At 48.6% G+C, this 15,585-nt stretch overlaps 1 protein-coding gene across 3 annotated transcripts in view; it reads right to left on the bottom strand.

The window, feature by feature from the left end:
- The window catches only part of SLC4A4 (solute carrier family 4 member 4), a 197,299-nt gene extending 184,287 nt beyond the window's left edge, over positions 1 to 13,012 (bottom strand). Inside the window, exon 1 of one of the 3 annotated variants that reach the window (XM_075039301.1) lies at positions 12,859 to 13,012. In XM_075039301.1, coding sequence (XP_074895402.1) covers positions 12,859 to 12,890 — 32 coding nt within the window. In that variant the 5' untranslated portion in view covers positions 12,891 to 13,012. Of the gene's footprint in view, positions 1 to 252; positions 719 to 12,858 lie in introns of those variants that run through there. The other 2 variants (XM_075039311.1, XM_075039308.1) reach the window with 2 other exon arrangements.
- Between the last annotated feature and the right edge of the window lie 2,573 nt (positions 13,013 to 15,585).

Below are 15,585 nucleotides of genomic sequence, written 5' to 3'. Positions count from 1 at the left end.
GTAGGAAAAGAAACCGGGGCGGGGAGGTGGGGGGGGGGGGGGAGAGAAATCCCCCTGGCCGTGAAAGCCGCGGCTACCTCCGCTCCCCGCCGGCCCACGACAAGTGTCCGGGGGTCGCCGCTTGCCCCCAGCCCATCCCCGCTTCGGCAGCTGCGGGAAAACCCGCCGAAAAGGCCGGGGAAGGAGCCGAAAGGGGCGGGCAGGTCGTTTGGTCGTTGTGTGTGCGTGTCCCCCCCTCCCCAAGGTGCTCACCTCCGGGGCTCGGGCTTGCGGCGTTCCTCCAGCTTGGCGGCGGGCGGGGGCCGCGGGGCAGCGGCGGGCCGGGGGGGCGGCGGCGGCGGCGGCTTCAACGAGCGGTGCGGGGCATGGCTCCGGCCGGCCGGCCGGCCGTCTGGAGATGCGGAGGCGGCCGCCTGCCCGCCTCGCTACCGGCTGGAGGCTTTCGGCCGCCCGCGGGGGTGAGGGAGAAGCCGGCCGGCCCCGGGGGAGCGCAGCGCCCGCCCGAAGGGGCCGAACGGCGAGGCGGAGCGGCGGAGCGGAGCGGCTGGGCTGTGCTGGCGGCTCCTTCCCCGACCCGCATTTAAAGCCGCCCGCAGGCTCGGACGTCCCCTCCTCGCCCGCTCCCATCCCGTCCCGTCCCGTCCCGTCCCATCCCCCGCTCCCCCCCCCACCTCCCCGGCCGCCTCTCGCAAGTCACGGGGCCCCCGGGGCGGGGAGACCGGAGGAGGAGGAGGAGGAGGCGGCGTGCGGGGCCGGGGCTGCCGCTGGGGGCTAAAAGGGCTTCGGTCGGGTTCCGTCCCCCGCCGGAGCCGAGCCCCGCCGGGGCAGGTGGCTCTCGGCGGCGGGGGGAGAGCCCGGCCGCCGCGCTGGAGCGGAGCGGGGGGGGGGGGGTTAAAGAAGAAGCGGCCCTGCCCAGCCGCCCCGCAAAGTCTGCGGGCTGGCCCCGGGGGGGGAGCCTCGGCCCCCCTTCCGACACCATATGGGGGGGCTGGCTTCCCGAAAGCCGCGTCTCGTCGCTTCTGCCGTCAGCCCTGCTCTGGCCGGGTTGGGTTTTTCCAGCTACCCCCGCATGCGAAAGCTCCTTTCCACCGCCACCCTCTTCCTCGGCCCAGGGGATGCCAAGCGGCGGATGCTCACGCCTGGGATACGGGGAAGGGATGGTACGGTGGGGAAAGAGCCCCTGGGCCCCCACCAGAGCTTTTTCGTGGCGGGCTGTGGGCTTCCCGAGAGCGTATCGCACTCCCACGGCAGGAACCCCACCCACTGAAAACACATAACCGGGCTAGCATCTTGGCCAAAAGCACATACTACAGAGGAGGGGAAAAAAAAAAAAAAAGAAGAAAAAAACCAACCAACCGGGGAAAATGTAGAAAACACCATTGGGTCAGCTCATTATCATTTTGAAAGCAAATAATATCTTATGTGGTGCTCCTCCTTAGCTTCCAGCATGACAAGGCTCATCTATCACCAACCAGTCTTCGCTGCCCACATGTGTAATCGCCATGGCCCACCCCCCTTACACACTTCTATTTACACTAATGGCCCTTCAAAAAGTTCTTTCCAGACTGGTGGTGAAAGAGAGCACCAACACCAGTATCCCAAATCTTGTTCAGTAAGCTGCAGCTCTTTTGCTCAGCTTTACTGTCCAGGCCAAAGTGACCAGATCCATACAATGTTTTCAACAACGGGGCTCTGCAAACGGCTCACAAGAAACATGGCAGAACAGCAATCCATCCACAGAAAGGACATGGATGCTCAAGGGAACAAAGGAGACTATTGTGGCTCTGCAGAGGAAAAACTCCACCTCTTCAGCAAGGTTTAAGATTACCACACGGCAACCGCCTCTTCAGCCACTCCTCAATTACCATGCTCCGCTTTTGTCACCCGTCGCAATTTCGTATTAGGGAATAATACGCAACCCATTGGACAGGAAAAAAAGCAGCAGCAGCAACAGAAACCACCGCACTGACGGACTGGAGTGAGCCCACTGCAGAAGCCATCTCCCTGCTGAATTCCCCCTCTCCCTCCCACTGCTGTCACCCCTGTGCTTTCCCCAGCCCCTGAAAACAGGTAACTGTCCTTCAGCCCCTCACCCCCCTTTTTAATCCTTTTCCTGAAAGATCTCAGACCTATCATCTGCATGTGAATTGGTCGGGACTTGGGCTCCTCTGCTCCCTTTAATGGATCAAATTCCTTCGGTACCTGTTCTTAAACAATCAATGGGTTTCCAATGGGTCACTGACAGCACAGCAATGATTTTCATGGGCCTCGGCAGCTGGCTCTCAGCTCCCTATTTTAGTAACAAATCTAAATAACTCCCGTACCAATTCCATTTCCTCACAATTCACTGTAACTTAAAATACTGTCATCTTAAGCCTATGCGCTTAATTTTCTGGCTAAAAAATGTTTTGACATTAGGATGCACGATTGTAAGTCAGTCTTTAAATATACCATCACTACATTTAATGATCTAAAACCCTATCAAAACCGTTTCCAGGAGTCCTTAAAACAAGAGCCAAGGCAATTATCTCATGCAAGTTTGAAAATGAGTACACTCTACGTACAGAGAGACACCCAAGTAAAATGACCTAATAATCCTGTCTGTCATTGTGATTGACAAAATAAAAAACCATCAGCTAGAGCCGACTTGTCCGACACACTGTATATACGTAACTTTTGGCATTACTTATGCACCTTGGCCCGCATATTCCCTCTTAAAAGTTACCCAGTCATTTCCAATATTTTTTTTGATTCAATGAACAGAGATAAGCTCGTCACTCAGGACTAAAGCCCGCTAACTTTCCATTCACCGCACAGGCAATGAAGGAACAGTTTTGTTTGGGAAGTCTTTGGCTGGCTGTTTAAACCTGCCTTTCAAGTCCGCTGGCTTCAGCCCCGCGCACAAAGACTTTGCAAAGAAAAGGTGTGCCGACGGCCTTCGCTACAAGCCAACCTCCCACTCACGACCCAGGCAATGAAAGCCTGCCTCAACAATGGCACAGGGCAGGATGTCGCGCTCAACTAAACGTCTGCTGAGATCCGGAAAATTTTTTTCTGCCTTCTCGTCCAGCGCACAATTTTCCTGTGAGGTCGCACAAGGTATCTTTGTCAATGACAGCATTTGACATGTATACGGATAATGAGAACGGCCAAAGTTAGGACGGTAAAGATTAGAGGATACATAAACGCACATGCTCAGTGGAACTGGTAGGGTAAAACTTTCCCTGTGGGCAGGTTATTCCATAAATATATCTTGCAGCATTTCTGGTAGATTCCTCAGAAGCCACTCATGCTGACCACAGCGTTGTCAGTCAGAGGCGATGCTGAACTAGATGGAAACTGGCAGCTCCTGCATTTCCCGGGTTTTGTGCAGACTACAGAGTGATAAAATATTTGCATTGGACTAAATCAGGAGTAATTCTCTCTAAGCCAGGCAGTTTCAGAGGATAAAACTGTTTCAATAGAAAGAACTAGGTGCAGAGAGACCACAGTTCTACTTGTCTTAGAGTCTTTTTGAATCTTTTCCTTTGTTGACAAATCATCAGTGCCAAATGATAATTCACAAAAGCAGGCTCTACCCTGGTCACATTTGTGCATGCAAGTAATCCTCTTTACATCAACAAAATCAATCATGCATATTTTCAGGACTCAATCCTTGATCATGGCTATTCCTAAGGACCTTGAGTTTTCAGGGGGGTTATGTTTTGTTTTAAAAAGACACAGGTATGCAGCTCATTCTAGCTGTTGAACTCAATGGAACAAATTCCTGCATTACATTACTTAGTATTACAGCTGAGTTAGTCCAACAGCACTGACTTCTAAGGCCAACCACAAAAAACAATTCTGTAGCTCTCATATTTGGGTTCCCTACTTGTGTTCAAGTCACCAAGAATCAGGACTTGCCCGTCCTCTCCATCCGCTTCCCAGGAAACCTAGACAGAACTCAACCTCTCAGCAAGCATTACCTGGTAGCTGGTTATTAAAGGGCTAATGTAAGTAAACCTATTGGCTTTTGAAACTTGATTAGCAGGTTCTGCATTTTCTAATAGTCCTGCCTCAGTTAGCTTTGGAAACAACATTCAATGGGGAGCTGGCATTTCAGACTCTTGTAGGAGTCCTAATTCGGCCCCCCTGACCGCCTGCCCACTCACTGTGAAACCACATGCAGGGTCCAAAGCAGCAAACTGCCAAATTCCCGCTGACTTCCCCCGCACTGGGGCTCACACTTTTATCTTTCGAAGGAGGCAGGAACAGGAGGTGCTGAAAAACATTCAGCTGAGGTAAGGCAGAATCGAATGCTGGAGGCTTAAGGGGTTTTTTTGCGATGTATTATTAATGATAAGCACATCAAGCGCACATCACGGCTGTTTGAGAGCAATGAGCAATCCTGGATCGCTTTGATAGCCATATAGGCCACAACAGTCCCTGCGTTCACGTCAAAAGGACAAAAGAGCTATGGGGATTTCATAGTCTGGGTCGATTGCTTCTGGTACCTTCCAATACTCCTGATAACTTCTAATAGCCCAGCGTATTCACCTCAAAAGCTTTTTCAGTAGATCTCGAGTTAAGGTTGGAAGGTTAAACACTTGGAGATCGGAATATATGAAAATAAGTGTTGCGTTCTACTTGACCGGGAAACAACACAAGTTTGTGCTTTGCACAGACCGGTAAGCAAGACCTGCCAGTCTCTTACCGGCTGGTACTTCCACGATTGCATTTTCTCAAACTTTCCTATTTCCTTGCAAAACCATCCCTTATCTTTCCAGCAAGAGCAACTCCTCCAGGCACCAAGCTGCCGTGCCTGTCGCGCGGAGTAACAGCAGGACTGCCGGGACACCCCGAGCTGCTCGGGGCCAGGAGAGCAGCAGGAGCGGGCAGGGAGCCTGCCCGAGGCTGCGGTGCTGCTTGGGGGCCCTCTGCTGGAAACCTGCCCCCCCACCCCACCCCCCAAGGCCACAAGCACCCCCAGATCAGCAACCCCGCTTCCCCCCCCGAGAAAGCGGGGCAAGCTAACTCATTTCGTACGCCTCAAGTTGTGTCCCGCTCCGTGCTAGAGGGCGCGAAGCCAAACCAGTCTTTGGTCAAAGAGCCAGAAACACAGGGCTTTGTTAAAATACAGAAAGCGTGTTTGTTTATACACCCACAAAAACCACCAGAGCATAGGATGCTGAAACACACACTTCCGCCACCTACAACTGTTGGGATACCGAAACAACAAATACTCACCCCCTCTAGAATGAGTAAAGGAGAGGGCTGAAGAAGAACGGAGCAGCGCAGCTGACTGAAGCGCTTCTGTGCTTTCGAACACACTGCCTCTTCTCTGCTTCAGGGCGAGTTCATGCGGAAAGCAGGTCAGAAGGGACACCCATTTTTTTCACGTCTTGGGACAGGAGAGAAATTGTAGGGCTAAAGTCAACCCCCTCTAGCACAAGGCTAATTGTATCTACGTGAAAATGGGGTAAAGAACTGGAAGCACTTCTCTGCTGTATGACAGATATGGGTGGGCTGCTAATGAGAGGAGCAGTATTTACATCAGGAGGATTTTTTCTTTTCCCAGTTTCTCCCCCAGCTGTCATTTAGATGAGTTTCTTTCTCTTCCTCATTCCTCAGCTATTGGCATCCTGGGCTAAAAAAAAAATCAAAGCTCTGAGAGACAGGCCGACATGCCCTCCGGTCCTTTTGTATAGCACCTGTACTGTAGAGTCCAGACTGATTCTTCTGAGCACCAAATCCTTATAAAATATTAACCACCATCTTTATCAAAATCCTTCTCACTGTGTGTCAGCTTAGGAAAGCTTCTAATATTTTATGGCTGACTGGAAGGACATGGAAAAATCCAACCCACTCTCAGTGGAAGGCCACGTCCACCAACATGACTAGCGTAGACAAAACTTGCAACTTACTGTCAAAAATCAGCAGCCCCCGCAACGAGCCTTCTTACCCTCTGGCCGAAGATGCCTTCTGACAAGCAGACGGTGATAGGCATTAGGGTTAGGAGGCAACGTACACCCAGAAAACAAACTCTGCCTGCTTCTCTAAAATTTAATCCTTGCCTCTCCTACACTGATAGCATCTGGTCTTGAGCACCGAATATCCTGCAGGAAAGCAGAGCCTGAATAGCAGGTCACTGTGATCCTCTTAATTCAAGACTACATCTTTTCCTGATGCAGAAAAATCCCAGCTGGATAGAGGATACTTAACTGTGCCCGGTTGCCAAGCCCCCGAAAGGTGGAACACGCTAAGGTGATTCTGAAACAGAACTTTCCCTCCATTGTTTACAAGAGAGAGAGGATAGCTTTAGGCTTAGCTAAGGGATTCAAATCCAACAGCTTTCCAGCTGGTAACATCCAAGATCAGATATTACGGTCTTCTTCAAAAGGTGCCCTATATCTGACAGCCTCCATCAAGATGAAATGTTCCGCAGGGTTTTGGAGATGCCCAATGGCAGCAGCAGGAAATCCAAAATACAGCATGCCACAGCAAAAAGCCACTTCCTTGTGAAATCCCTCCTGCCGGGGAATGCTCTCTTCACAAGGTGAACGCATCCAGAACTAAGCCACAGGATCTGAAAGGCTTCGCTTATGGCTGAATCCGATGAAACTGAACAAAACTTTTTTTGGTGCTGTAAGCCACAAACTGAATATTTATAGCGAAAGCCTTTGATAAACACACTTGTCATCTCAACCACCATGAAGTCAAGATATGGGCAGCTCCCTTTTCTTCTCAATGCAGCATCAGTAACACAGGTACTGTATTGGTAAATTACCAACTTCCCTACCTAATCCAACCATATATACACCTGAGCGTCCTTCTCGGGTGGTGCCTTGTGATGGAGGTTTGAAAAAAAGCTACCAATCTATCACAACAGGAAACTACATAGTAAAGTCCATGGAGATCTGTATTGCTTAGCTCCAGACAATTAATCATTAATTGATTTCCAGTACTGTTTAGGTTATTGTTCTTGGAACATTGTTTTTCTCTTACTTAGCCAATTTAAACAACAGATATTCATCTAAATGTTTCTTCTTCTTCTTCTCAGCTCTTTGCCTTTAACCATTTTCCTATTGTAATAATACAGAGTCTTTATTTGCAGAGAACAACAGTGTTTCCATTGATTAGCTTTTAAAGTGTTGCCTAGTTCTCTCCCCAGGGGGGGCCCTCTTTTGATACGGAGAAAAAGGCTACACGGGAGCAACTGGTACTTGCAATAAGGTTAAAGTAACTCAATCATATTTTCCCTTCTGTCATTTCATTTAAAAACTCCAGGTCATTTTCATGCAGGACACAATTAATAATGCTATATACCAAAGGTTGGTTTGGTTTGTTCTTTCGATTCCCCCCCCCCCCCCCCTTTGGGAAGGGCTTCAGTTTATTATCCCACTATCTATTCTGAGTGATCAGAAAAGTTTGCTTTTCTTCTCAAATAATTAAACAGCGGCATTATCATTCATTACTTTGGATTTTCACATCTCTTGCTCTTTGTCTACTCTTTTATATAAACATATCCTAAACAAAACATTTTTAAACAAACATTGGCGGGTCATACTTAGCCAGAAATTTGTGGTCTATAAATAAAGCTTTGAGGACATAATGATTTTTAAATCATTTGTTTCGTAATTCCACCAGAAACAGACTATTTTATAGCAAACAACAATTCCCCAGGGGCACATGTAACTCCAAAAGGTCTTTGCCACTTTAGGGCAGTCTGAAGAACAAAGCGTCCTAGGCAAAGAAAAAAAAGCAGAGCGAAAGTGAAACCGGATAGATGTGTTGTCAAAGCCAAAACAAGTCTGTCCATCTGTGTCCCCCCTCCCAAAAAAAAAAGAAACCCTGCATGAAATGCATTTGCTCTTTTTCACTCAGGGATGAGCACAATCACAACAGAAACAATCACAACTCTTATTAGCAAGGGGTTTGCCCTTGTCCCTCTTGGGCAAGCAAAGGCTGTGCCGCAGCAGCCGTGACACCTTTGTTACTGTCACAGACAGCATTCCTACAAGAAGTTTTAGATGCTAGGGGACTATTTTTGCAATGGGAAAATCCTGATAAAAAACCACTACCAACAGCTGCCCTCTCTCATCACAACAGTTCGTGAGGGAGGGGCACTGCTGTTGGAGCCCTTCTCCCATCGTCGTGCGGTTTTAAGAAACGCGGGGACGAGGAAAGGGGAAGCAGAACACAACATGGCCTGTGAGATGACTGCTCTAAAGCCATGAGGCTAGAAGGGGAAAAGCATCACCGAGAGCTGGCTGCTCTTTCAACACCCTGCCCAGCCCAGCGGCCTCTTGCTACAGCAGCCGCTGCAAGGTCGGGCAGAAGAGGAGCAGCCCCCAGTGCGGAGCCCCAGATCTTAGTGATTCATCACAAAGGAAGGGAGAAGCAACCTGCGCTGAAATCACCCAAGGACAACGCAACTGCATCTGAAGACCTTTGCATAGATACCTTTAGGTATGAAAACCTTCCCCTGCCAACCCTGTTGGATATTCTGACCGTCGTTCCCAATGTTCAGCAATAGCTGAGCTGTGCATTTTACATAAGGCAACACCAGCGAGTTCAGAGGAACTGCACCGAGGAGAAACCTACCCACAAGACCTGTTGCCGAAACCACCTATTTAAATACCTCTTGCGGTTACCTGCAGCAGCAGTCCCTCAAGAAGGCTGCAGCAAACAGCCCACATCAGAGCAAACCCCTATCTCCTCTCCATGGGAAGGAGGCAATTTGTTGAGCCGAAGTTCAAGGGCAAGGGCTGCCTGGTGCTCTGCAAGAAACGGTAAGGGCAGGCAGCGGAGCCGTGTTGTGCAGCACCTCAGAAGCACTAATCTGCAAGAACGGCTTAGGGGACCAGGCTGCCACGTACAAGAGAGATGAAGTATGCGATTGGCCTCAACTTCTACAGGCTTCCAGTAAGCAAAATAAATTCAAGGCATATCGGCTTAAGACTAATAGAAGTTAAGGCACTGTATGAAGTAAAAATGTGCAGGAACAATATCTTCTGCCTTAAAAACTAATAAACTCAGGCTTCACCTCAACATTTATGTAGCAACAGGAGACGACTGTCTTGGGACAACATTCTGTTCTGTGTGCTTTACGGGACTCGGGGCACGACACAGTATTGACAGATATGAAGGGACAGCATGTTCTGGTGGAGCATTGTAAGAAAATAGTAGTGCTGTCAAAGGGCAGGCTTTCATTTTATGCTTACACAACACCAGAATATTTCCTTTGGAGAATCTCGCGTATCATTTTATTAATACAAACACACGAGGAATATCTCCATCTCTCAGAGCCCTGAACTTTTTGCCTGCGTTTCCTTGCCACGCTCACAGTCCCGTCTGAAAGCTCCCATCCTTCCCCACCAAGGGAGAGGACATCCTCAAGGCACCTACCAGGTCTTCTTCTGAGACTAGAGCGTTTCCTTACAAAGCTATTCTCTGCAGCAGAGCAGCAAAGAGTTGCCTTCCAGGGCATGATTTTGTCTTCATTTTCAGCCTTGCTTTTGGTGGGGAAATGCAGCCCAGGGCACTAACATCCTTTGTTTCGGTACTGCAGCGGAGACAGCGTAATACATGTCCAAGCACCGCTGGTATTCCTAGGCCTATTGTGCAACTATTCCAGGTGCCACCTGTGCCCTAGAAGTGGCATTAGCTCAACCTTTTTTCCCCCCTGAAATGTATTAACACTTAACATATACTACGGTGACACCCCAGAAGGGTGAGGGTGCCAACGTGGTTTCAGGCATGCAAATGCAGAAACAAACTCTCCGCCTGGAGCATCTGCTTCTGCGATGCCCTCCCTGACACAATCCAATGGACAAACCAGCTCACAGAGAGCCGGTGGCAGCCAAAGCCAGGGTAAAACACCCGTACAGAAACGGGAGCAAAGACAACGCCAGGTTGTGAGCTGATCGCTGGCTTCAACTAGGAAGGCAGGGCAATGGCTCTTGCGTGCCAAGGGGGCCCCAAACAGACACCGTCAAGAAATGTCTGGCTGAACCCTCCCGTCGGCACACAGCTGCTTCCCATTGCCACTCAATCAGTATTTTACAATTCCCTGCCTAAAAGGAACAGGGACTGTCACTTGGGCCGGGCCAGGGCAGCCTCCTGATCCAGGATGGCATCAGAGGCAGTGAGGACACTGATGCAGCCGAAGTCGGGGGAAACCGTATTCCCACCGCTCAGGACAACGTCTTCTGGTCTTTTCTTTCTACTTTGGTGCCTGTCTTACTTTGTGAGATTAAATTCCAACTTCCTTCTCACATCAAGACTTCTTACCGAGTTGATGGGGAGATTCCAAGGGATATTAATTGTTGTTTGAAATCACTTCAAAGGACCTTTCTTCCCCCTCTTATATTAATAGCCGGAATGAGGAAATTGGTTTGGATTTCATATTTACATCTGCTCCCCAAGTCTTTGCGCATTTCAAAAACCCATCTTAAACCAAGCCTGTTTCTATTAAAAGGCTCTTAACTCCATACAAGCGCTCACACTCAGTTCCCTTCCACTTCCACACATATCTATAGCCCTGCGTTCCAACTGGCAGCCAGAGGTGCCAGAAATAACCACAAGAAAGGCTGCCATGAAATCTCCAGCCAAGTTTTGAAAATCCAAGCACTTTACACAAGCATCTATGCTTAGAGTACTTCATCTGAAGTCAACCTGAACTTGGTCTTACAAGGTTTGCATATCAGAGATCAAATATCAAAAAATGTAAACACAATTACCTTTTTTGCATAAAAAGATGCAGGATAACAGTTGTTCTACAAGCCTGCTAATGCATACTTCTAAGAGTCTGCTGATGTTCCTGCCCCACTGGTACTAGCTAATGGCTGGTTTTCATTCTTAAGTGGTTCCCCCCTGCCCCCCTTCAAAGTCTATGCTACAGTGATTTTGGAAACTGGGTCAAAATGCAATTACTCCATTCCCATGCTCTGGGGTGGGGAAAGAAAATAAAAGGAGGAAGAATGGTAAGAAGAAATACCATTGGCTGTAAGCCAGCGTTACGCTTCTCACATTCTCACCTGTGCTACAGCCTAGAGCAGCCCTGAGCGCTCCCACAGCAAGTTGTTGTTCCGCGCCGAGTCGTTTCCCAGCAAGGGCGTCGGGGAAGAGCATGCTTTGTCCTAACGCAGGGTTTCCTGCCCAAACCGTGGCCAGCCCTGCCCTCGCATCTGTGCTGGAGGATGGGAGCAGGCACAAGATGCAGCTGGTGAGAGGGGAAAGACCCGGAAAGTGGGGCGGCAGTTCCCGCAGAGGACGAGCGAGGTTTTCTCAGCAAGCGGCAGTCCCTGCCCTGGGACTCTTGGGTCTCGCAGGGGAACCTGTGACAGCCAGCTCAGATCTCCAGAGCTCTCCCCCAGCTTGCCGTCCCCATCTTTTCCTTTCCTGTGACGTAAGCAGTATATCCCAGGACTTTGGTTCCCCCACGCCACTGAAAAGCGTTTGCAGGTCCCAAACAGCTAGCGGGCCTTCTTGAATCGAGAGCTAACCATCAGCTGCTTCCTACGTGACCTCGCTCCTCACCGGCTTGCATTTTGCCAAGTCACTCACCTTCTTGCACTAGCAAATTACATTACTTTTGCAGGGATATCAACGGACTCCCTGCATTTTCCCTCTCGCCTGTAAGTTTGCACACACCAACTATTCATTTACTTATTACAAGAAATCAGCTTTACTAGAGGCATCTGCTTTTGGTGTCGTCGTCTACTACTTTGGCTGACAAAACCTAAACTCTGCTTTCATGTGTAAACATTTTCCACAGGAGAAGGAAAATATTTGCTGTGTGTTTAGACATGCCCTTATTATTGTCACACTTACAACACAATCTATCATACCTTATCAAATTGCACATCTTCAGCATGCAGATGGTTTGTGACAACATGTTTAGGAGGCTTTCAAATATGGAAAAGGGAATGACTCAAAGACTTATTTATTCTACATCTTCCTAACTAGGTCTCTCTGGGAAACACAGAGCCCATTATACACGACCCCCATCTTCCTCTGTCTCTCATTGTTTCTTGTACACGCAGTTATCTCAAACCAATTCCCTTTGCTGCTCCGCTCCCCGGCTTTGTTTTCCACAATTCTCAGAATATCAGTTCCAACTCTGCAGCATTTGCTGGCTCTGATCCCAATTAATAATTACAGGTTAGAGTTGGGTAGTTATGGCTGCAGATTAAGGCCTAAAAACATTCAACAGTTTCCGAGAGATAGACAGACATACAACCTTTCTTTTCCTAGCACCGAACATAGTTTATCTTGCTATCACAACGTTCCAAGGAGATGTTATGCCACTCATCTTAATGATTTAAACAGATCAAAAAGTTGGCTCAGCAAGAGCATTTGCCACTGACAACAAACCACAAGCCTGATGTTATCCAAGAAGTAACTGTAATATGCTAGCACAGGCTAGACAGATCATACACAGGATAAAAAAAATGAATTTTCATTAAATCACTCTCTAATCATCCACATAGCACCAATTAAGCAAGCAATAAATACAAGGCAAAATGGACAGGTTTCCACTGGACATTTGTATTCTTTCAAACGTGTTGCAAGGCACAGGATTTCACACCCACTTGAGAACACTCGAGAGCTTGCTTTCAGTGGACTCTCCAGCTCCTAAGACTGTCTAGAAAGCATTCCTGCATTACAATAAGAGAATCTGGTGCAAAAGACCTTGCACCTGAAAAGAGTCTTATACTGGTCGTGTCCTGTATCAACAGGAAAAACTCTGCGAAATACCAAGTCTGCCGCAGAGGGAAAAGGAAGCGTTAGGCTTTCAAACTGGAAGTCACTGCATCCCTCCTGAATGATTCTGCCTCTCGGTGTCCAGTCCCGAAGAAGGCTGCCCAGACCTACCTCCAGTCCCTCCACAGAACCAGCTGTTCCATCGGGTTCCTTCAGCAGGAGGAGAAACAGTAGTTTGCAGCAGCTCACCTTCCACATTCGCTCCAGCTCAAAAAGAGAGGCAGAGCCCGGCAAACATTGTCCAAGCTTGGAGGAACACTTTTTAACTTCAGGTCTGTTATGACATTTACTATGGCCCCCTTCTTCCCTCCCCTCTGCCCCCCCAGTGAAAGGGATCAAAATAGTTCCCCCCTGTGACATTTTGCTTCATTTGACCAATCGACTGTGGGAGCGTCTCCCTTAAAGCCACTGAAAGCCAAGCAAGAGCAGCAACGCCAGCCAGTGTCGGGGTGAGCGCAAAAGTAGGGGCAACACCGTGAAAACCTAACCTTTCTGCTGCTGGCAAAGAGGGCATGGGGTCCAGAACAAATAGGAATATCCCACTACTACAATTTGCTCTGCGTACGCCTGAGAGTGTAAGCGGAGCCCTTCACCTAGTGACATTGTAATTAATACGTGTCAGCTATCTGTCTGTGGTCCAAACTGCCCATCTTGGGGCTGACTGGAGCTAGTCTGGCCTTCTCTCCTGCCTCTGGGAGGCTTTCTCCAAGCACCTGATCCTTCATCCCACTCACCTCATTTAATCCCTTCCTTCAACTATTTCTCCTGGAAACACGGTCCCTCAGCAAGCCAGCTACGCTTACTTCTTTCTACGCCCTTACCCATACTCCTGCCGCGGGACCCCACCACCTCACAGCAGCATGCACACGTACGCACGAGGACACAGAACACAATCATAGTCAGCTTCAGGCTGCCAAGAAGCATCAGCAATAACGAATTTTGCAGTGCTGAGAAAGGAGAGCTGCGTCCAGCTGCAGGTGAAGACCAGATGGCACCTGCCAACAACAAAGCCAGAACAGAACGAAGCAGAGCTGGGATGGGGAGCCGGGAGAGTGGAGCTTCCTCGTCCCCTTGCTGAAGGAGGAAGAATTGCCTTGGAGATCAGTAACGGCCATCCCACGCATCCCTCTGTGGTAGGGTGCAGCGGCCGGGCTGCCTCCTCCGGGTGTTAGCACAGGCAAATTGAACCGCAGGACCACGCTGGATTTGCCACCCGAGCTGTCTGCTGCGCTAGGTAACTTCATGTCTAAAACCTTTGCACGCATGTTTCCATGCTAGGAGGAAAGCAGAAAGAGTCTTCGCAACCAAGGGGCAAGCAAGAGAACAGAGCCTCCTTATTTTCCTGATGTACATAAGCATTGAAGACATTGGGAACCTCCGGGTTCAGCGACGAACGCCAGAGCGCTCCTGCCTTACATCACTCTTCGTGGCATCTGTACTTGCCTGCATCCTGACTCTGTACCCAAAAGCAAGGGCTTGGCTACTGGCTCAAAATGCCAGATGTGCCTCCACAAAAATTATATCACAGGCACTAAGATGGATGAGATCTTCCAGGTATATTAACTCCCCACAGCCAACTCTCTCAGAACACAGAGTACACCATACTTCCAGTTCTACCTGAATCCTTCACATACCTTACTTAGCAGTTACTTCTCCTGGTAGACAAGCAAACAGAGCACATTTGCCTTCCTTTTCAAGGCAAGTGTGTGAGAGAAAATACAAAACTCGAAAGATATTCCCAAGGAAATGCCTTCTCCCCTCCATCTTGGGACACTGCAAGTCTTCTGGAAAGTATTTCATTTCCAGCATGAATCAGCTCAGATCATGTATGGCTGAAGTACTCTTTTTTTTTTTTTTTTTTTTTTAAAGCTGTTGAAGCAAGCGTAGCTGTGGTAACGACAGCTTTGACTATAGCATTTGGATATTATTGTGCAGAACTTGCCAGCACCCTGCTTTGACTGAGACCCTGCTGTGCTGTACAAAGACAGACTCAGAGACAGCCTCTGTTCCAAAATGTTTAGTATCTAAGCGGACAAGGCACACAGGGGAGGTGCTATCATCTGTGATTTATGGATGGAGGTACAAAGAGGAATGGCTTTACTCATCTGCCATCTGCAGCACAGAGGCAATGAAAACAGCTTTAGCCCCACTCCAGCACCTTACCCATTTTCTTCTCATCCCAGTGTACCTCCAAGGCAATGGAAACTCATTATTAGCCTCCAGTTAAGCCTCAGAAGAGATTTTCCTTCCATAATTAACTCTTCACAACACTTGCTTCTTCTTGCTACCTTTCGCTAGGACTTTTAGGAAACAGGGGAAACAAGTCTTAAAACTTTTTAAAAGTTTTTTGATTTAAAGAATGGTAATAAGCGATAGAAATAATACGTTAACTGTGCAGTGCCTGTTTTTTGCCCCCAGAATTTAACCAATGGATAGTTTCTACAGGAACAGAAAAATTCAACAGGTCTGAACACTGTGATACAAGGCCTTTTATTTACAAAGCTACCTAATACGTAGCTCCCCTAAGCAGTGGCAGAATCAAACAAGGAGATAGTTTTTGTGCTTACACCTTCAAGTGTCTTTCAGTACCTGACACAGAAAAGCTTTCCTTCTCAACCTCACAGGGCGACCCTATCTATTCTCCAAGCCTATCGTTTTCTGACCACTTTTCTCTCTTTTTTTGCTGGTTCTTTTGTTTGCAGACAATCCCAATCCTTTTATTGCCTCATTTCTGCAGTTTGTTAGGCCAGTCGCCGTACGTGTTCTCTGAGCCATTCCGGCTCCCCCTCAAGCCTGGATGCGTAGCTGTAGCCCCCCAGAAGGATTTCTCATCTCCCA

This window comes from Buteo buteo, chromosome 1 (assembly GCF_964188355.1).
Source record: "Buteo buteo chromosome 1, bButBut1.hap1.1, whole genome shotgun sequence".
Taxonomy (NCBI): domain Eukaryota; kingdom Metazoa; phylum Chordata; class Aves; order Accipitriformes; family Accipitridae; genus Buteo; species Buteo buteo.
This window is presented reverse-complemented; position numbering and strand designations above follow the sequence as displayed.